Here is a 23,880-nt window from a genome sequence, read left to right as displayed (position 1 = left end):
GCGCTAAAAAGATATGAAGGTCACCTCCACTTTTTTAAATGGAATTATGTAATTTTTTTTAGATAACGTGATTCCTCTAATTATTTTGCATATAAAAGTATTAAGGTAGAGATACCAAAAAACCAATAGTTTTCGAGATATTTTTCACTTTATTTTGGTACATATTGACACAAAATGTTAAATAACTCGTAAACTGTTGACTTTTCGATCATCGTACCTTAATACTTTTGTGAACAGAATAATGAGATAAATCAAATGGTGTAAAGAAAACACATAGTTGCTTTAAAAAAAATATGTATGCAAAATGGATAATTTTTTAAATTAATATAATTAATTTTTTAAGTGGAGGCGCTAAAAAGATATGACCTTCATATCTTTTTAGCGCCTCCACTTAGAAAAAAAACAATGTGACTAAAACGTGTCCCCCCCGACACCGTTCCATTTTTATTTAAAACATTTTTTTGTATTGTCAAAAATAAACGAAATATTCAAGATGTAGGATTTAAGTGGACCACCCGGTATATATAATTGCACGACAATCCTTTACTTTCTGGTAAAAGGTCAGGTCTCTGACAGTTTCTTCAAAATCAAAATTATGCGTCTTTTTCATATGCCTTAGGATACAAGTAAACTCATTGTTGCTATAATTACAAAATAGACATATTATTTTGATAGATTCATCGTTCCAATCAGACCACGAATTTCCTTCATCCTCATTTTCACTACTACCACCTCCTATGTCGGGTTTTGCTTTCAAATTAGCCTGTAGAAGTAAAAAATCGCATTTCTGAAGTATTGACATTTATTATTGCAAATCTCACATTACCTGTTTTCGTTCCCAAGTCTTTTCTGGCTCTAGATAATTGTTTATATAAAATTTATCATATGCTTTATTATGAGGATTTATGCTTTTATGAAATTTTTTTCGCATATGTTCTTTTAATACCATACGATCCTTAAATGTTCCCTCACAATAAATACATATCAAACTGAAATGATTGATAGAGATAATTATATTTAAAAAATTTCATAAATAAATATTCCTAATACATATATGTATTTTGCATTATACTGAAATATATGTAGAATTCAGTGACATACATCAGTTTGTTAATGCAATACCTTTCAATGCTATTTTCAATTTTGTCCAGAAGCTTGTCCACGAACACTAAGTTTTCTGACTTGCCAAGATAAAGATTATGCTTCTGGTACAAGTGTTTTATGTACTCAGCACGTGATCCACAGATTTCAGTACGGCAAAATATACAGCCGCGTTTAAAACTGGTATCTGCACGTTCAGCTTCTTGTTGAGTCAATGTCCATTCCTCGAAATAGTAATTACAAATCGTTGCAAAAGTTTATAAAAAAATTAGTATATAAGATATATAAAGATGATTCGAATTGAATTGAAATATTTAAATCATGTAAGATATTCAATGAGAATATTGTAAATATATTATAATTTATACACAAAAATTTTTAACTTGCGGATTTGACTCCTACTTATTTATTATTGTAATTAGTTTAATTGATTAATTTTTATATAAGATTATATTATAAGAATCGATATAAAAGATTATTATAAATATAATTTTATTGACTTTTCATTGATGTACGTACTAGTTTAGCTCGATGTATTTCGTCTCTTAAAGTCTTGTCCTCTGACAGACAGTCAGAAAGTAGAAAGTAATGCTCATTTTTACTTGGCTGTCCATTCGGTGTGCAATCCATTAATATTGTAGTACAATAGGTCGTCAATGGTGTTTCTTTAAATTTTATGCTCCAGTAATGTACATAACTGAAATTATCAGTATCAAGTATTATACTTTCTATAAGGAATATAAACATGATAAAGGCAACAAAATATGAGAAATTATTATCTTACCTCCTTAAATTAGCTATTTTCCAAACATCAGCTATAACGAGGCGATGCACTTTAAACAAGTGTATAAGAAGATCTGTCTCATTCGTGGGAAGAACAAATGTACAATCACACAATAAGCATTTTGTATCACACGGTTTATCGTCCAAACCGACAAACTGCGACTTGTACATTGCGCGTAATTTGAATCGTAAATTCGATATGAAAAAGAGTTTGTATTAAAATGATTTATTTATTTATTATTTATTTTTACGCATGTTTACTGTCGCAAATGCGGTCAGAAATCTTGCTGCAATGCATTGGGTTTTAATTAATATATTTAACCGACCGAAATTTCAATTGAGGGATATTTGTATTCTGTAATTTCGAGAGGCAAGGAATTTCGACGGATTTACAATTAAATTATGACGGACTGCAACCACTGTGTAGTAACAAGCAGTAAAAGCAGTAATAATGAGTAATAATGGCGAATTCGGTACACATGCACTGACTCTGCTCTGGTGCTGTCCTAGTGCGAGTGCAGAACCATTTTGGTGCTACGCCAAACTGCACTATCAGAAACGCAGTAACATTTCTTGAATTCATTTAGTTCATTCGGTTGATTGGAATGTAAATTCAGCACTACATTGGGTTAGTTTTCATTTGTCGCACTGATACAGTGCGCACAAGCCGAATATATAACACTGAAAATGTTCACACTCAGTGTACACTAGTGCAGTCTGCCGAATTCGCTATAAGACGCGAGTACAGACTCACGCGAGTACAGACTCTCGCGAGGCAGATGGAGGCAGAGGTTGACCGCTCGCTGAAATCCATCAGCTGTTTCACGCTTTCAATGCCAGCGCGAGCACGCTGGAAACGAGTAGGTCGTTGTGTTCTTTGCTTTCATTTTCATTGCCTATAGAATGAAAATCCTTTGTGTTATCTGTCAAGACCTATTATCATCGTCCGAAGACACCATTTTCACTTGTTGCGGACATGTATTTCATCACCGTTGTCTGTTACAGTGGCTCGAAAGGTAAACATGATTTATTGGTTATGTTTTCATACGATGGATTATACGTATCGCCAGATTCGTTTTGATCGAGCTTCCTTCCTCTTTCCAGGAATGAAACATATCTGATCTCGGTAATTATACAGAATACAACAGAATACATTCATCACTTCCGATTTCGATCAAATTAGGCTCATTCGACGCGTTTTTGCAAAAAAAAGTCGTGTGCCCCTGTGCAGGGGGTGAGGGGGGGGAAGTTACTTCGCGTGGAAAGTTCAATGTTTCTGAGGGAAAGGTGTAGAATTTCGTGTCTGACAATATATTTGTTTTGCAGTGTTAATTTAAAATTTCGTGCATTCTGTTGGACTCAAACGATACCAAGCGCATGCGCACGAGGTCAGACAGCATGAAGAAGGCATACTCATAGGGTGCGATCCACTAGACACTTCAAACGCTTCAGACGCTATTGCTACAAATACTTCCGATAGAGTGATCCGTTAGCGTTACTAACATTGCCAATACTACACAAGTGGATCAATCGTGAAGTGTTGGAAGCGTTATTATTGAACGTAACCTGCTAAAAAATCTCGTAACCATCGTATTCCTAGGCTGCGGAAGACATAATTCATGTTAATATGGAGACGAACGTGGCATTACGTGGTTATATTATACATTCTTACCTTCATTAACCTTTCTTGCATCTTCTTTGGAAACTTCTAAAGTATGAATATCTCCGGTATTAACATCTATTAATTGTATAATCGGCATTACTTTTAATTTCGATAAATATAAAACGTTAAAACCAAACGAAATCACGAAACACAGGTTATAGTTAATTGTTATTTCTGATTATTTCCCGCGCTTTTGTGCATTCAAAATATCGCTTCAGCCGTACTACCTCTTCGGCAGAAGCATTTGCAGCACGCTGGAAGCGAAAACCTATGACGTAATATATGACGTCGTATCTGCTATAGAATCGCTTTGAAGGGTCTAGTGGATCACATCTGAAGCACTTCGAAGCGTTTGAAGCGTCTAGTGGATCGCACCCATAGTACTACATGTAATCGGTATGACAGATTTCCTAACCTGAATAGTCGTCAACTTTAACGTTAAATATTTCGGTTCGTAGGGCAGAGCGACACTTTTTTCTGCCAGATTCTTTCGTTTCATGCAAAATCGCGTCGAATGAGCCTAATTTGATCGAAATCGGAGGTGATGGGTGTATTATGTATAATTACCCTGATTTCATTTTAAATGCAAGGGCTGCAGGATAATGCACAAATAAAACAATTATTCTTTGTTTCGTCGTGAGATTTACAATTTTGTTTGTAAAGGAAACTTCTATCAGATATTAACTAATTTTACATGTATTTGTCTCATAGATCAAAGACCTGTCCGCAATGTCGTAACAAAGTGACGGTAGATAAAATCCATAAGGCTCATTTTACAGTTTCAAATACCGAGATTGCCACGGATAATACAGACAATTTAACCCTGCAAGGGAGAATAGACAGTTTGAAATTTCAAATTTTACTGAATGAAAAGAATATCAAGCATTATACTTCAAAAAATATAATTCTGGAGAAACAGAATTCTGGCCTTAGACAGGAAGTACGAAAAGTAGAAAGCGAAATTAAACAGAAAAACTCAATTATCTATGCTTTAAAAGAACAGATAAACTTTTTCAAAGAGAATTATCAAGAGTGTGATGTTCTCAAACAGAAGCTGTCTCAGAAAGAAAAAGAGGTGGAGCAATTCCGAGAGTATGTTTCTCTATGTCAATTGTCTTGTATAATTTAATTCAGGGAATGGAAGTAACTCGTTACTTGTAACAAAGTTATAGTTACAAGCACTGAATTATCTATACACTGGAATGGGCATTGAGGAAAATTCGTGGCCGTTTTTGATCAGCCGCCATTTTGGCTGGATCAGATGATTGAGCGAATCAGAAGCGTTCGCGCGCGCGTTGCGATCGATGTATTGATCGATGTACTATCGATGTATGGAAATATATATCACTTCATTGCATTGACCGTATCCTTGCTAAACAACTCTCGTAAAGCCTTGTGTCCACGATGCTAGAAATTGGTCCGAGATCTCGGATGAAGAAAGAATTAACAAATCACATTTGAACAATTTGGTCACATGACCAATGTAATTGGTCAATTTTTCCTTCATCCGAGATCTCGGACCGATTTCTAGTATCGTGGACACAAGGCTTAAGTGCGCATGAGCATCTGAAAGCTTCTGATAATCTGAATCGCTCAAGCATCTAACCTAGCCAAAATGGCGGCTGATCAAAAACGGCCACGATTTTCTATGCTTCACAACGGAGATGCCCATACCAGTGTATCATGGAGTATAGAGACCAGGAGACCGAACTGGCATAGACGAGGCCCTCAAAAAGCGTGTTCAAAAGTGGTCATCTGAATTAGTTCGTTCTAGATGTCGCTTTCGTTCCACGATACCGTTTTCACCACAGACATCTATACTATACTAGACCGCTAGCCTCGACTCCCTAGATGTCCCGGAATGTAATGTATGTACAAATTGTACATGACGTAGGATCCGATTGGAATGTGTCGTCTGCTCTACGTAATCCGTGATAACAGCTAAGGGTGCCGTCCCATTAAGCACGGATCGGAAAGACGGATCGGGTATCTCACTAGAATTGAGCATTCCGTTCCAGTTCCGTTCCGTGACAGTTTTCTCTACCCGTCCCATTCAGCAAAAACGGAAAGGAATCTAGTTACAAAATATATTTTACCGTTACAATTCAATATTTTAGAGAACTCACAACAATATTGTCAGCAAGATAATTGCACAAATTATATGTATATTATTGCTTCAACTGCTCAAAATAACGAAATATCGATGAATCAAGCATATTTATCAACGATCGACGCGACATTCCGTTCCGTTTTTGCTAAATGGGACGGGTAGAGAAAACTGTCACGGAACGGAACTGGAACGGAATGCTCAATTCTAGTGAGATACCCGATCCGTCATTCCGATCCGTGCTTAATGGGACGGCACCCTAAGGGTTTCAATATATATATGTTTAGTATTTTGTACTGTATAGAAAAGTCATAAATGTTATCAATTATATAATAATTAATGGTCTACAGGAGTGAAAGCATACTATTATTAATTATAAGTACAGTTCGCGAGAAAGAGAGCAACACCAGCTGCACCAATGTGCACTTTTATAATATGCGTTCGAGTATACTGTTCAGTATATTAGAATAATAAAAGCATATAATATTAATAAAAGAAAGCTTACAAATTTTTTAAAAAGAAAAGAGCTACAATTTTTTAAAATAAATTATAGGTTAGATTACGCTACGTACGTCTCGCTAAGTTTACTATCAATAATAATATATATTAAATAATAAAAAATATACTTTTATATCTATATCATTATTAATAAACTAATTTACGTAATTACCAAGAATTAAAAGTATATTAATATTTTTTTCATTAATCGGGAGAAGATCATATACTTATATTGGAGGTTTTACTGAACTAAACCACGAAGGCACAGACAAACCTCATATACATTCACATACACACATGGCAACACATATATAGCCACATTTATCTTATAAGTCATAGGCGGAGGATTCAATTTTAGGATTGAATTTTATCAAACTGCATTCCAATCGGATCCTAAGTCCGCCGCCAATGCACTATTTAGTACATAAGTTTTGGGTACAACGAATCTAGGGAATATACATATAAGAAGGCTAGCGGTCTAGTATAGTATAGATGTCTGTGGTTTTCACAGTAGATCTTAGTTTTTACAAAGTTTTAGATTGAATTGTTGAAACTGGTAAATACAAAATTTCGACCTGTTTCGTCCCGTCTTTGGGTGTTGCATTACCCCGATTATTTTTTAAGAAATTCCTCGCGCGCGTAAGGCCACAATTCATATAAGTGTAATTATAATGACGTGTATATGTTCCTTTCCCGGTTGTAAATCGGGAAGTGCAAGTGATACTGTAAAGCGGGGAGCACAGACTTTTGCATAACGCATAAACCATATACATAAAGAATTTGATTGGTCCATTGACTCATGCATAAGAAAATGGACCAATGAAATTCCTTATGCACATGCTTTATGCGTTATGCAAAAGTCTGTGCTCCCCGCTTTACTGTAGTGACGCGTATATGTTCGTATATGTTGTATTACTGTTACTCTTAGGATGCGTATATGTTCGTTTCCTGGTTGTAAATCAGAAAGAGCAAGTGTTACTGTTACTTTAGTGTAAAGCCCATGGCACATACAAAAACGTAAGGCCGTAAAACGTAATCAGTAAGCGAATTGGCCAATCATAGTAGAGACCGTAAGGCCGGTAGCGAATCCAATGTTACGATTTCCTTACTGATTACGTCTTACGGCCTTACGTTTTTCTATTGGGCCTTCTACAATAAGCCGTAAGTCACAAATCATAAGTCATAAACTAGAAATGGACCAATCACAGTCGTCAATTTTTAGTTACTTCCGATATATGACTTATGGCTTATTGTAGAAAGCCCATAAGTGTTTCTGGCTTTATTGTTACTGTCAAAGAATAAGGGGCTACGCAGAATAAAAGGAACAGGGAACAGAGAACAGAGAATAAGAATTTCAACCTATCAGAAATCATGTACTGTGGAATAAACAGTGTGTATTCCATAGTACATGATTTCTGATAGGTTGAAATTCTTATTCTCTGTTCTCTGTTCCCTGTTCCTTTTATTCTGCGCAGCCCCTACATCTCTATTCTTAGATCATGTGTGTCGAATTGTGCGCAAGCGTACATGAGGGAGTTTTGCGATTCGAACGCCGTCTATCGAGCACCAGCAGTACCAATTCAGAAACCTGATTTTGAACACGCATTTTGAGGCCAGTTCGGTCTCCTGGTTTCTATACTCCATGCAGTGTATATTATATATGGGATATTCCACGTCAACTCAGAGGGTGCGTTTTTTTAGGCATCGGATACAGCAGTTCTTGCAATGATTCGTTCTTTTAGCACAACTGCACAGTCGATTGCAGCGCAGATTTTCGTTCTTTTGGTAATAGATACGCAGTAGATACGCAGACGATTAGAATTAGCTGCGCAGCCGGCTACGTATCTGCGTGATCGTATAAAAAATGCCCGTTCGGCAAATCCGATGCGCAGCGGCTGCCAAATCCGATGCCTAAAAGAACGCACCCAGACAGACCTCCAGACAAAATTTGGCTTGATGGATTTAAACGTTCAAGGGCTTAAAAAATTTGTACATCTGTGTACTTTTAAATGCCGATGGGCTTCTTTCAAAAATTTTAATGTCGGCGCTATTATGGCTGATAAAAGTCAACAAATTCCAAAATTTAAAACTAACTTCGTACAATAAAACTCGAAAAATTCTTTAATTATTCTGAAATTCTGTATCTAAAAGTTTTTTGGGTCGCCGAATGTAAATCTGATGTCAGTTTCCAAAAATTCAAAATGGCAAATCCAAAAATGGCGGACAAAGAGCCTCCGCAAAAAATGCCCGTTTTCGATACCTCGATTTTTGAAACTTTTATTATGCCAAATAGTTACATATGATGACTCAATAATCCCTGTAAAATTTCAAGATGAGCATACAGCCCGTTTAGGAAATAGGTGGGGGGTTAAAGTTGACCATGTCCAATAAAAAAATATAGCAATTCCACATTTGAATTCGAACAATAACGTCTAAAAAATTCAGCCTAAATGGATCTTTTAAGATTTTTGGCTGTTGATTATAAATATGAAATCATATTTACGAAATTCAAAATGGCGGATCCAATATGGCGGACAATTTTTGTTAAAATTCATTGGATCTACTCGAAACTTGTTACTCGGGGTTTTTGGGGTCGCTGATTACGAATTTGAAGTCAATTTAAAATTGACTTTTTGTTGGGTGGATTGTTTATTACATCTTGCGCCTTTATTGGATGTATTGGATTCGCCATTTGTAATTTTTTTAAATTGACTTCAAATTCGTAATCAGCGACCCCAAAAACCCCCGAGTAACAAGTTTCAAGTAGATCCAATGAATTTTAACAAAAATTGTCCGCCATATTGGATCCGCCATTTTGAATTTTGTAAATATGACTTCATATTAATAATCATCAGACAAAAATTTTAAAAGATCCATTTAGGCTGAATTTTTTAGACGTTATTGTTCGAATTCAAATGTGGAATTGCTATATTTTTTTATTGGACATGGTCAACTTTAACCCCCCACCTATTTCCTAAACGGGCTGTATGCTCATCTTGAAATTTTACAGGGATTATTGGGTCATCATATGTAACTATTTGGCATAATAAAAGTTTCAAAAATCGAGGTACCGAAAACGGGCATTTTTTGCATGGAGCTTGCGGAGACTCTTTGATAAATCGATCGAATTTTATTAAAATTTGTTTAAAATTTGTTTTTACTCGTGGATTTTTGGGGTTGGTGATTATGAATCTGAAGTCGCGTTCCGGACATTCAAAACTTCGGGTCGAATACGACTAAAATAAAAATGTGACCTGCTCTCGGCATTACCCAGGATCAACGACGTGGACGTAACAGGAAACTGATCCCTTCGGGGTATTGGTTTAAAGTTTGAATTTTTGAAAACTAATATCAGATTTACATTCGGCGACCCAAAAAACTTTTAGATACAGAATTTCAGAATAATTAAAGAATTTTTCGAGTTTTATTGTACGAAGTTAGTTTTAAATTTTGGAATTTGTTGACTTTTATCAGCCATAATAGCGCCGACATTAAAATTTTTGAAAGAAGCCCATCGGCATTTAAAAGTACACAGATGTACAAATTTTTTAAGCCCTTGAACGTTTAAATCCATCAAGCCAAATTTTGTCTGGAGGTCTGTCTGAGTTGACATGGAATGTCCCATATATAGTTCAATGGTTACAAGTTACTTTTTTGGTAACTTTACTGGTAACTGCGTTACTTTTTTTTGGTAACTGTAACGGTAACGTAGTTACATTTTTTGAATAACGGTAACGAAATTTACAATTACTTTTATCATTATTTTGCACACAATTGGACACGTTATCTTGTTATATAATAATTACATGTTATTAATTATGACAGCTATAAATGTGGTTGTAGAATATTTAGTATTTTTATTTAATACAGGCGTACAAGCTACATTTAGTTTAACTTAATCTAAACATCGTACACATTTTGTTCTAATTGAGCTATGTACAAAGCTTTACTCTGTACATTTCTGTGTATATTTATGTTGAGCAATTGGAACTTTTACAAAACTTTTTACAAAACTTCTGTTATATATTTTAATTATAGCGTTATAATTTGCTTTCAATCAAAATATTATTAGGTGTATAAATAAGTTTTTGCCGTTTTGACAAAAGATGGTGCCGCCAGTATGTTATAGTTAAGGCCTGCGCAGAATAAAAGGAACAGGGAACAGACAGCAGAGAATAAGAATTTCAACCTATCAGAAATCATGTACTATGGAATACACACTGTTTATTCCACAGTATATGATTTCTGATAGGTTGAAATTCTTATTCTCTGTTCTCTGTTCCTTTTATTCTGCGTAGCCCCTAAAATTGTCTGCTGTAAAACGTCATATCGTAAATAGTAAGGTTGGACATCTGGCAACAACGGCTGCTTTCCTTTTAGGAGACACAGTCGACACACTTGACACAAATCGACACACGTCGCTTTCCATTTACAATTTTGTTCAAACTCAATCGACACACTTCGCCTCTGTTCGGGAGGAGAGTCAGAGTGTGTTTCGAGTCTATTCAAGTGTGATTTTGATGAATTAAGACAATTAAGTGATATTAGAACGCACTCCTTGCAATAATCGAATCTTATGCGTCCATTAAGATCAAAATTCAAATCTTTTATGGTTAGGTATTAAAAGTTCGTACACACGATACACACACTGCACATATCGCGTTCCATTTAAGTGTGGCAAACTGTGTTCGAGTGTGTTATACCGTGTCGATTTGTGTCTTTTAAAAGGAAAGCAGCCAACATAATCTTGAAATATTAACGATTTTGTGACAGCATCATATATCTTTTTTCGTGTGAAAATATCGAGTTTTGAGTCGAATAAGCGTCATTTGCGGGAGCTTTTGATTTACTTCTTTAATTTGAAGAAATCTGTAGCTGAGGCACATCGATTGTTTGTGGAAGCATATGATGAGGCTGCCTTAAGTGAGAGAAGTTGCCGTGAGTGGTTTCAAAAGTTTAAGAACATGGTGAATTTGACATCGAAGACAAAGAACGTAGCGAAAGGCCGAAAGTGTTTTTTTCGACGTGGAATCCACAAATTATCAGGAAGATGGGAAAAAATAGTGGTTAGTGATGGACAATACTTCGAATAAAACATTAGGTACCGTTCTTTCACAATAAATGCCCAATTTTTGGGCAAAAAACGGCGGAAACTTATTTATTCTCCTAATATAATAAAGAGATTGTGTGTATTTCTTAATTTTTCTTTTACTTTCTAACTTATATTGTGATTCAGATAGTCCTATACAATATCCTATATAATCTTCTAGTTTTCTACAAAGTATTAAAAAATTTCTGAAATATTTTAGCTGTCAACTGCTGTAACGATCCTGAAGTGATCTTTGACAGCTGAGAAATATATACAGTATCATTATTTCAGGAATTATTTTGCACTTCTATCTTCTATGTGATACATCAAACATATATTATATCTCAGTTTGCTGCATATTTTACAGGTTTGATGACTCCTTTTATCTCCTCATGTGGAGCATAGGACGTCTACAGGCCTCTTCCACTTTTGTCCGAGGCTTATATTCGTTTCTCGAACCAAATTGTTTTCAGATTTGTGGGTGATTGATCCACAGAATCCTACCTCAGTTAGATATTAGAGACATATAATAATATCTTTATTCACTTCAGCTTTACAATAGCCAAGAAGGGGACTTGGTTTACAATACCACTTATCCACACACATCCTTCCATACCTTACATGCGCTCCCTCGCAAATACTACCTCATCCTAGCTAACCTATCCGCTTTTCCGTTGGGCCACTAGCCTATTACTAGCTTGTCGCATTAATACATTAATACATTTATATATTAATACATTACATTATATTGCTTTACGTTACGATATCACAATTTTTATCACACTTTTATAATACCTTATCACTTTATCATTATCACGCTATTTTACCCTATCTTTATATTAAATCTTACCATATTGTCCTAGATTATTATTCCTACATTATTTAACTTATACTTTACGTTATATTACATTATCACAGCCTTTTAAATATTACATACAGGAGCCACTATACCTCTACCTATAAACAATTGACACGCATATATATCCTTTCCATCATACCTATAACATATTATCTATTTACAACTCCCGCCTATCCTTCAAACCTTTCCACCGCCTTCTTAATACATATAACCTGCCCTGTCCCCGAATTCCTATTCATTACTTCTATTCACTTAACCCATTTTCCTTTCGTTTCTTATCCATCTCCTTTTCTTTTAACTCTTTCAAAATCTTATCTCTATCCTTCCACAGTTTCCTTATAACATTACCCTTAGTTTCATCCAACTCCTCACTCCATAACTTTTCTAAAATTCTTCCTTTATCATCCCCTAAAACATTGAACCTCCCCTCCATTTCTTCACATTCTCCAACATAGTGATCTATATTATCCCTACCTTTTTTACAAAATATACATTTCCTTTCTTCACCTTCTTCTAGCCAGTATTTATTCGCTTCTTCAAGATTCCCACACCTTAATTTGGCCAACGCCCTTACCTCGTCACCTCTATTTACTAATTCCGATCTTGTCATCCGCAAATATGCCGGACCTCTTATATTATCTATTAATTCTTTGTATTTCTTATTATATCTCGCTTTACCAATTCTACTATCTTCCCATTGCATTTGTACCTCCGTTTCCCTATCAATTATCTCCGTTTCCAAATTTCCTTGTTCATTATCCATTAATCTACTATTTCCTATCCCCCACCCATTCCTATTATAATAACTTTCTCTCTCACTCCCATATCTGTCCTCCCAATGGTAATTCTGCTTTTCCTCCCAACACTCCCGCACCCAATCCCCAGTAAAACCTTTTCTAATTTTTTCCTCATATCTTCTCGCTATTATACCCCATCCTATCTTTAACTTATCCATTGCCAATTCCCGCATTATAATGTACCTTGGCGTGCAGAAATCTAATCTAAAAATCCATCTTACATAGTCCAGCATCACCTTCTCCAGTACTTCCTTTTCCTCCCACCCCCAAATTTCCACCCCATATGACATAACGCTCTGCAAGTATTTAAATAAAATCCATCTCCTTTTCAAATCATTCCTGCATACCCTTTCCCCTAAGCCCCATACCTTCCTCGCCACCATTTTCCCTTTTCTTCCTAGTTCTTTCACATGATCTTTATAATCACCTTTGGTATTTAAGGTAAAACCTAAATATTTGAAAGTCTGTACCTCTTCAATTTCCTTCTCTCCCCATTTCCATTTCTCCTTTTTCTCTCTCCCTTTCCTATTACCTACCATTATCTTTGTTTTATCTGCACATAGTTCAAGCCTCCTGTCATTTAAAAATCTTTTAAACGTTCCCATCATATCTTGTAATGCCTCCCTGTTTTTAGCCAGAAGTACCAAATCGTCTGCAAAAGCCAAAGACCATACCCTATTCCTACCTATTTTTACACCTCCAATTCTTCTCTTCTCTAGTTCCTTATCTAAATATATTAGAGACATATATCTATTGATATATACTGATGTATAGGACCTACAATTTAACGCCGAATCCGAACGGCGCTGATAATCATAGATCTTTTGATTACCAGGTGGAGCCTTTTTTGGCTCATTAAACGTGAAAAATCGCGTATGGGCGCGTGGGATTGAACTCGGGTCTACAGATCGCGATATTGGGCGAGTTCAAGACGGCAAAGCGGCTAGGCACGCTTGCCGAGCGATTGAACATAATTGGTTATTACTTATAGATCCAACCAATCATATTCGATCGCTCGGCAAGCGTACCTAGCCGCTTTGCTGTCTTGAACTCGCCCAATCGCACCGAGCGGTGAGCCACTCGACGCCACATTTTACAGGTTTAGAATTACGAAATTGTATTTAAAGAAAACTAAAAAATAAAACTATACATAGTGCAGTCAGTGTTATACATGCTATATATATATTGCTTTTATTAATGTTTAAACAAAAAATACTACAAAAATATATTTTCAGATTGATTTTTAAAAAGTAACGGAAAGTTATCTTTCGAGAAACGGTAACTGTTACGGTAACGAGTTACTTTTAAAAAGCGATAATTAATAACGGTAACTCGTTACTTTTTTTACTCGGATAACGAGTAACTGTAATTTGTTACTTTTAAAAAGTAACTTTTCATTCCCTGATTTAGTTATTGGTAATGTATTGCTGAACAATCGAATTGATCTTTGTTTCGATATTTGTTTTGTAGTATGCATAGAACATTGTCAACAAGTACACTTGAGGATGTCCAGAAACTGGTCAAAAAAACAACTGATCATAATATTTTAATTAATTATATTTCCATGATGAAAAAGTATGTCTTTATATATCTTAACATGTCTTCATGTGCTTTAATTATTATTTAATATATTTAATTTAATACCTTGTACAATTCGCTTGTAATTTTAGGATAATGTTAAAGAAAACAAAAAAAATAGAAAATCTTAAAGGTCAGCTTATGAGGCATCAGCAGTCCTTAGAAGAAAAGTAAGAACTTGTGTTTTCTATACTGAAATAGTTAAATTTAGTAATCTTATGGTCTTTATTGTTTTTATTGTATTATTTTTGCTTTCAGAAATATGGAGATGCATTTTGCATTTTGCAAAAGTGAAAATTTAGCTCTACAACAGCGAGTTAAAGAACTAGAAAAATTGCTTACATTAAATCAAAACTATGTTCCTAAATCTAGCAATCGACGAAGCTACAATGAAAACTCTTTGATAAAGACAAATATTTATAATCAGGTAATTAAATTAATCCTGAAATTTGTTGTAATGGAAATTAGTTCTGCTCTTGACATAAATTTTATTTTATTTTGTAATACAAATTATTGTCGAAACATGTTATGTGTACACATCTAATTTATTAAATTATAGTCTAATTTCTAATTTTATATTAGCTGTGTTCGGTAATAGCAAATCTGAGGCGTCAAACGCAGCTAATGTAATTATTTCAGCTAAGTTTTTTTAATTATATGTGACAATAACCTTCTCTCTCGTATTTACCTTTTATTTTATCTTTACAAATTATTGTATTCTAATTTATAACGCATTTTGAAAAATAGAAATAAATACTCAAATCTTTCATAATGCTACATTACAATATAATAAATTTTCATTATAAAATTGTTTTAAAATAATAAAAATTAAAACATAATTTTATATTTATAATCCATCATTATTAATCCTTCCTTAGTTTTTGCATGTAAATTTTTGCACATAAAATTTTTATATATGTGGGATAATTATATATTGTTATATATAAATATATATTAATATATATTGTTATTGGAATAGTATGTGTGTTGTATTACTTTAAACAGCGTTTGTGTGCAATCCTACATATATAATTGATTTCTCATTCTCTTTAGCAAATTAACACAAAACGGGAAACTACAAATCCAAATAATTCGTCGACTTCAGAGGCAGAAGTTGAAATCATTATTGATACAAACCAGGAAAACTCTATGTCTAATTCTACACTCAACGAATGTCCAACTGATAAAAAAAAAGTGAGATTATGTTTGCAATCAGGTAACAGTAGCGAGAAGACAAATTATGTGATTAAGGACAATGTTAAGAATACCGCAGCGATAAGTTTACAATTAAATGTTAAAACTTCAATAAAAAAAAAATAAAATATCTTTCATGGTGTGCTATCATCCTTAAATTAAGCGTTTTTATATAAAAAGCAATTAGTATTAAAATTTATTTATGTACTAATTTTGACATTAACTGTTATATTTATTAAATTATAAACAGAAAATATAATTCTACATACTTCGAAACATTATGCTCGAGCTATCTTTCTTTATACTGGAATCTCTTCCTTAAATTTAATTCTTCTTTATCTAAAACCCATTACAATTGGTTTTGCACTTAATGATATATTATCTAAAATTATTTTTGCGTTTTTTATTCATTTCTCTTAAGCCCGTGGCACATAGAAAAACGTAAGGCCGTAAACGTAATCAGTAAGCGAATTGACCAATCACAATTGAGAACGTAAACGGCAGCCGCTTACTTTTCAACTGTGATTGGTCAATTCGCTTACTGATTACGTTTAGGGCCTTACGTTTTTCTATGTGCCATGGGCTTTACTCTGTAACGCTGTATGGACATGTGGTGAGAAAAAGAGAATTCCAATTTAAAGGGGAAGGTTCCAGAATAGTAGCGGCAAATATGAATAATAAAGAAGCTTTACTAATTTTTTGATAACAATTAATTGAGTTTTACTACACACAATTTATGATATACAGGGTGTTTTCAAAATACCGCCCAGTATTCATATAGCGTTATTCCTGATAAAAAATTAAGTCGATTACTATTAGGAAATTTTTTTTCACCATGCTTACCGAAGCAGTTATTATCGAGCAAAGATAATCCAACCAACGCCGTGTTTTAAACGGACGCACATTCCGTGAGCCGCGCGTCTAGTTGTGTGCGTGAGCGCTCCGCCACGCCGCGCGCCGGTACACCGCTGACTTCGCCGCTATCGCGCAATGTTCTCACATGTCATAGCAAAGTTAGGAAAAATAACGATCAATGAATTAATATTATGTCGCGACAAAATAATAATTATACAAATTAAAATTATGTCACAATACTATAAAATTCAAATTCCTTTATTCAGAATTAAAATTATACCCTTCCCCCCTCCCAACATACCTTTAATTCATTAATAAGAACCTTAATTATTTTCAATTCAATAAATTCAGAGTTACACACACACATGTTTCGACTCTGGAATTGAGCCCTCCTCAGACTTCGATGTGTTTAAAAAAGTCAAACGAACACCCCCTCCTAAGACACATTATAATTTCGGTAACGATATTTTCCATGTTGAGTATGGTGTTATTGATAAGATAGATGTACTGTATAATTAAGTACGAGACGTTACTGTAATTTTATTTTTTAAATCAAACTTTATATTAAATCATAATTTTCATCAAATTAAATGACTTACCAATGAGATTATGCATAAATTATATTATTCCATAGATTGTTAACAGATTGTTAATAAATTTATAATAGCGTCAATATTATAATAAAAAGAACACAACCTTTATAATAAACAGAACTTTATAATAAAGAACAACAACAACGAATTGTTCAATTTAAAGTAATTAAGGTTCTTATTAATAAATTAAAGGAATGTCGGGAGAGAGAGGGATATAATTTTAATTCCGAGTAAAAAGGAATGCGCGCGTGTGTGTGTGTGAGAATTTTATAGTATAGTGACATAATTTTAATTTGTATAATTATTATTTTATCGCGACATAATATTAATTCATTGATTGTCATTTTTCGTAACTTTGCTATGACATGTGAGAACATTGCGCGATAGCGGCGAAGTCAGCGGTGTACCGGCGTGGCGGAGGGCTCACGCACACTACTTGACGCGCGGCTTACGGACGTGCGTCTGTTTAAAACACGGCGATGGTTGGATTATCTTTACTCGATAATAACTGCATAAGTAAGCATGGTGGAAAAAAATTTCCTAATAGTAATCAACTTAATTTTTTATCAGGAATAAAGCTATATTTTGTGAATCTTCTATCAGTAATAGCAATGGAGATATTACGCGGTTTCGCTCTTTCGAAAATAACGCTAAATGTGTAATTTAATGTTAAAGACTGTTTATATCCTTTCTTTATATTAATGATTATAGATATCAATACGATGTGTTGTAACAAGGTCATGTATATTTATTAATCTAAAAGTTATTGTTAATAGAGAGTATATATGTTTTGTGTCCATTTGCATTTGTAGTTATCTACCTCAAGCAAAACCTGCACGTAATTCTCAATAATGCATAGATCGTTTATAATCCTACCCATTTAAGTTCCACATGTCTTTTCATTAATCTACGTTTAATTATGTGCCAAAAATATTTCCAAAATATAAAACAATGTAAATTGAATAAAAATATAGAGTACCAAACTTTTAGAATTAACTTGGAGAGAAAAAGGGCACTAGGAGTCAGGCGTAGATAACTTTACGCAAATGCTGATATTTATCAAGCAAAACTTATTTGTTACAAAAATTATTCTTACATGTTTCGGCTCAATTTTGAGCCTTCTTCAGAAACAATAAAAAATTACATAAATAAAATATAGTTTAAAGTTGACAACAGATTAAAGGATGTTTAAAACACCGCGAGCTCCCCCACAACTGAGAAATAAATCAGATGACAATTTCATCTTAAAGAACAAAATAATATGACCAATAAAGGCAGAAAAGAAAAATTAATAAATAGGATGCTGGAATTAAGGGAAATAATTTCCCAGAATTTCTTAGAAAACTAATAATTTCGAAATTGAATTTATCATAATTAATTAATTACGATTATTTTACCGGAAGTAGGGAGGCTCACCATGTTCACAACGATATTGCATCGCAAACACTCAAAACCGATCTTCAGAATAATTTAGGCCAGTCAGTCTCAGACTTCACACAGTGAATCACAACAATTTGTCAGACGGTATTAAATTAAAATTATCAAATTGCAGATGACAAATGTTAACACTCAACTACTGTACACAAACGAGACTGACTAGACAGACGTGACAGACAATAACGCTATTTATATCCTATCTACGATCGGGAAGTAGACCTTGGGAAGCTCCTCCATGTTCGTTTGTAAATTAAGTCCGTGTGCTTGTCTTCTGATGGATATCATTTCCGAAATCAGTCTTTTTCTATAATGTGGTTCATTATCCAATATTCTGACATTATCCTAATCAAATTCATGATCTTCATGCAGCCGGTGCTCAGTTATGACGCTACGGGTGGACGTGTTCCATCTGATATGATTTTTATGTTCCGTAATTCTTGATTTTAGTTGTCTGCACGTTTGTCCCACATAACTTGCATTGCAATTCTTACAGGAAATTCTTAACACAACTCCTGACTTCTTTTCATGTGAGAAAGGGTCTTTATGCCCTCTAATAAATTCACGCAATTTATTACCACTGTAATACGACACTCTCAAATGACTGTTGTTCAATCTGTTGAACTTCTCAGTAATACCTTTCACGAAAGGCACATTTCACACGGTGAACCATGTGGGTTGCACTACATCCCGATTATGATCATCTATGACTCTCCTTTTATTTCGAGCCATAATAATATTCTTCGAACGACTATTAAAATATTATCAAATATAAATTTTAATGGATAATCATTCTCCAATAAGACCTTAATTATAAAACAAAGATTGTCAAAATGAAATTTAGGATTCGAAAGTAAAATCACTCTATCAACCAATCCCATCACCGTACCTCTCTTGTGAGAAACTGGATGCTGTGACCAAAAATTCAAGTATCTGCCTGAGAATGTCGGTTTATGGTACCAATCAAACTCTATCAATTCATTATTCCTAATAACTGTAACATCCAAAAAATTCAATCTGTCTCCACCCACCTCCATAGTGAACTGAAGTCTAGGATGCTGAGAGTTAAAAATGTCAATAATATGATTAACCAACGAAACTGGTGCTGCCAAAATAATATCGTCAACATATCTATAATAAAAGGACATCTGAAAATTAATCAAAGATAAAGCCCTATCCTCCAATTTCCGCATAATCCAGATCCGCGATGACCGGGAACAACGGAGAACCTATATAGGAGTACCATAATTCTGCTTATACATAACTCCATCAAAAACAAAATAGGTGGAATGCAATATCTGGAGACACGGTAATGTCTCGGCGCTAAGCCAAGCGCGCGACACTGCCGTGCCTCCTTTACGCGAAACTGAGGATTTCGGGGGATTGAGATGATCATATCTCAGTAACGGCTGAACCGATCAAGTTCTACATACGCTCAATCGACAGCAAATACTTAAATTGTATGATAAAAATGCTTTCATTGTTTTTCTACGTGCCCTACGAGCGGAGATATCACGACGCAAAGTCCGGATATGTGAATTTTCACGTTTTATTTTTAAGATACGTCATCAACGTCGCCGACCAGAGAAATGTACGTCTTGTTTTTTCGATAATAGAGAGCAGACTTTATGTGTTATCTCACTCTATCTATCTGTCATCTCACTCTATCTATCTATATCTAACCAGCAGACCAGCGTTGCATGCTGTATCACATATGACGCGCGCGCGATTTAACTCACAATTAAAAATATTATTCAATATAATATAAAATATTTATTATTATATATATAAATATAAAAATTGGAATATCGAAATATAGAGATATGTTCGTCGTCGAGAAAGTATAAGTGTCTACGTGTTTGATTTCGAGGAAGTGAGTGTCTAGGTGTTCATCTTCGAGGAAGTGGGTGTCTACGTGTTCGTCTTCGAGGAAGTGAGTGTCTAGGTGTTCGCCTTCGAGGAAGTGAGTGTCTAGGTGTTCACCGTCGAAGAAATGGATGTCTAGGTGTTCGCCGTCGAGGAAGAAAGTGTCTAAGTGTTCGCCTACGAGGAAGTAAGTGTCTAGGTGTTCGCCGTCGAGGAAGTGAGTGTCTACGTGTTTGCCTTCGAGAAAGTGAGTGTCTAGGTGTTCGCGTTCGAGGAAGAGAGTGTCTAAGTGTTCGCCTTCGAGGAAGTGAGTGTCTAGATGTTCGCCTTCGAGGAAGTAAGTGTCTAGGTGTTCGCCATCGAGGAAATGGGTTTCCTTGTTTAAAAAAATCGATAGAATCCGATTGAATACTATAAAGATTTTTTATCGTTACCTTACCGCTTCTATCGTGTTATTGTTGTCCCGTAGAATGTTTACTGAATATTTCTATCGTTCTCAATGCGCATATTCCGAGAAACGAATCTCGTTTGTCTCGTGTATACGGCTCTATACGGTATAGGTTCTGTCGCTCTATTGGGACAAATACGAGACTTCCGATTAGACGTATCGTTCTCAATGCGCATATTCCGAGAAACGAATCTCGCCGTCTCGCGTATACGGCTCTATACGGTATAGGTTCTGTCGCTTTATCGGGACAAATAATCTATTACATATAATCAAATACGCTAATAAACGTAATTTTTGAAAAAAATGATTGAAATTATTTAAATTATTTATATATTTTGCAGGTACAAAATTTAGAAGTAATTGATCAAAATTGTGTTCAATTGGGAGGAGGAAATACCATAAAACGATAATAATACAAACATATTAGGGAGATCCGAGTACATTGAAAGTTTTTGATGCCAGTGCTAAAATGTTGGATGTGACTAATGCAAAGCTTGTCGACAATAATGTTGTCCTAAATAAAAGTGGTGTCAAAATAGTTGACAACAACGCAGTAGTACATTACAATAATAAAAGTACATTAAATTCTCAAGGTAATGCAATGCAACCGACAATTTCGACGTTAGAAAACAAAATGATATATTATTGAAGGTGCCAATTCAAAGTGAATATTCATAAAATGTATATCCTTTAGTTGCATATATACGTAATAATAATTTAACAACACATTGCACACTAGATGTTTATAATAGTAATATTAAATCATTATTATTACGTATATATGCAACAAAAGAATATACACTTTATGTATGTTTACTTTGAACTGGCACCTTCAATAATATATGAGTCATTTTTCATGGTAATATGTATAATAGTATATTTTATATATGTATTCATTTCCATTTCATTATCCTTTAATAATAATATAAAAAACTATTATAGTTTGATCTCTCACCTAGAACACTATATTTGATTCAAGATTTTAGAGTGTAAGTTAACAAGTTTTCAATCATGTATATTTTCATAAGTATACGTTTACAAATTATTATTATAATTAATAATTAATATCGTGATTGTTCTGATAATCAAATACGCTAATAAACGTAATAAGTGTTTTGGTATAATGTTATTAAGAAATTGATTAACAGAATAATCGTTCCTCACAATATTAATTATGAATTAGAATAATATTTTGAAAATGTATACTTATGAAGATACACGTGATTGAAAACTGTAACTCAGACACATGTGCTTCAAAATCTTGAATCAAATATAGTGTTCTAGGTGAGAGATTGAAATAACAGCTTATATTTCAAAAATGAATCACAAAAGATCAGTATTAATTTCAAAAGAATTCTTATTAAATTGTCTTACCATATTGTCTACTTTAGCGTAATACATTTTATTATTGGAACATAATGAAATGGTAAAAAACCTTGGCATACATAATGAGGTATTCAAGTCAGACGTAAAGTTGGGAACTGTTGGTGTATGTTTACTTTGATGAACTGGCACCTTCAATAATATATGAGTCATTTTTCATGGTATTTCATGGTATTATCTTTCAATAATAAAATGTATTACGTTAAAATAGACAATTTGGCATAAGAATTCTTTTAAAATTATTACTGATCTTTTGTGATTTATTTTTAAAATATAAAAAACTGTTATATATAGTTTGATCTCCCACTTAGTTCAAGATTTTGGAGTGTAAATTAACCAGTTTTCAATCACGTAAGTATATCTTCATAAGTATACGTTTACAAATTATTATTCTCTAATTAATAATTAATATCGTGAGGAAGGATTGTTCTGATAATCAATTTCGTAATAACATTATACCAAAAAAATTTATTATGTTTATTAGTATATTTGATTATACGTATGTAATATTTCGACATTGGAATAAATGCATATTTACTTTCATTGCATTATCTTTCAGTAATAAAATGTATTATGTTAAAATATTTTATAGAGAATATCAATGTAGACATACTGGAAGAGTACCGTTCGGAAATCATTACCAAGAAAGAGAAACCATAATAAATTTCTTAAGGCTCCTGAATACTCAGCCGAGAACTCCGTGTTGATGGGTAGCGACACCGAATCAGTCGGTGGCTAGCAAAACTGGTAGTACGCTACTGGTTATACACTCAATTGCAAGCTCATGTCCATGTGCTCATTTTCGGGTAGAAGGGGAGCGCACAGACATGGGTTCATGCTTGTGTGTGTATATAGCGCCTCGCCATGGTAAAAGTCTGAACTAATAGGCGTGAAAAAGTGATGTTTTGACGACAAATTTTTTCTTGCGTGCCATTTTGTCAATATTTGCTTATTTGTGAAAATGTGACTTCCCTCGTACTCGTGAAAGTCCTAAAAATTGGCGGAAACTGCAGTTATCGTGAAATTTTATACGTAAAAGCGTATATTTCACTCGTTTCATCAGCTGTCAAAATGTGTGATTCTGCCCGAGTATAGGCTCACTTTACGTGCCTTTTACGACCATTTACTGACTATCAGAGGAGGAAAGGACAGTTTCCGCCAATTTTCACAAGTGTTTTTGAGCGATCTCGCCTTTTAAATTTATCCAAATTGTCTTTATTAAAAAATGGGACGCAAGAAAAATTAATGTGTTTTTTTCGCCTATGACGTCACAATTCCAACATGGCCGTCGCTGGTATTCAGGAGCCTTAATACTAAACATTAGAAAGAAGCATAAATGATGTAAAAGGAGAATATTTATTCATTTTTATGTACGTTTATTATAATTTTTTTTGGTAAATGTTTCGATTAGGGGACCCCCCTCCAATGACTTTGACCTTGACATATGTTGTCAAGGTCATGACCCTGAGTAACTTTGCCTTAACAACTAGCCGTCGCTCGCCCTTCGTTAAAAAGTTATTAACAATTATAGTTTTAAAATAGTAAATGTCTCAATCAGGGGACCTCCCTGCAATGACTTTGATCTTGACATATGTTGTCAAAGTCATGACCCTGAGTAACTCTCAACAGTTT

The 23,880-nt window shown here is 34.2% G+C and overlaps 2 protein-coding genes across 2 annotated transcripts in view; one reads left to right on the top strand and one right to left on the bottom strand.

Annotated features, from left to right (window-relative positions):
* LOC108777249 (zinc finger protein 277) overlaps positions 1-2,467 on the bottom strand; it is a 2,982-nt gene extending 515 nt beyond the window's left edge. The window contains exons 1-5 of the mRNA XM_018544086.1: positions 1,886-2,467; positions 1,621-1,798; positions 1,123-1,325; positions 827-989; positions 548-763 (exon numbers count right to left, since the gene is read on the bottom strand). Of these exons, the coding sequence (XP_018399588.1) occupies positions 548-763; positions 827-989; positions 1,123-1,325; positions 1,621-1,798; positions 1,886-2,055 (930 nt within the window). The 5' untranslated portion in view covers positions 2,056-2,467. The remainder of the gene's footprint in view (positions 1-547; positions 764-826; positions 990-1,122; positions 1,326-1,620; positions 1,799-1,885) is intronic.
* A 184-nt stretch (positions 2,468-2,651) lies between these two features.
* LOC108777251 (E3 ubiquitin-protein ligase TRAIP) lies at positions 2,652-15,844 on the top strand. The gene is made up of 6 exons (XM_018544089.1): positions 2,652-2,900; positions 4,259-4,639; positions 14,368-14,472; positions 14,568-14,645; positions 14,734-14,902; positions 15,529-15,844. The coding sequence occupies exons 1-6, from the start codon at positions 2,788-2,790 to the stop codon at positions 15,793-15,795; spliced, it is 1,113 nt and encodes a 370-aa protein (XP_018399591.1). The 5' UTR covers positions 2,652-2,787; the 3' UTR covers positions 15,796-15,844.
* The last annotated feature ends 8,036 nt before the right edge of the window (positions 15,845-23,880 follow it).

This window comes from Cyphomyrmex costatus, unplaced genomic scaffold, assembly GCF_001594065.2.
Source record: "Cyphomyrmex costatus isolate MS0001 unplaced genomic scaffold, Ccosl1.0 scaffold420, whole genome shotgun sequence".
NCBI classification, from domain to species: domain Eukaryota; kingdom Metazoa; phylum Arthropoda; class Insecta; order Hymenoptera; family Formicidae; genus Cyphomyrmex; species Cyphomyrmex costatus.
This window is presented reverse-complemented; position numbering and strand designations above follow the sequence as displayed.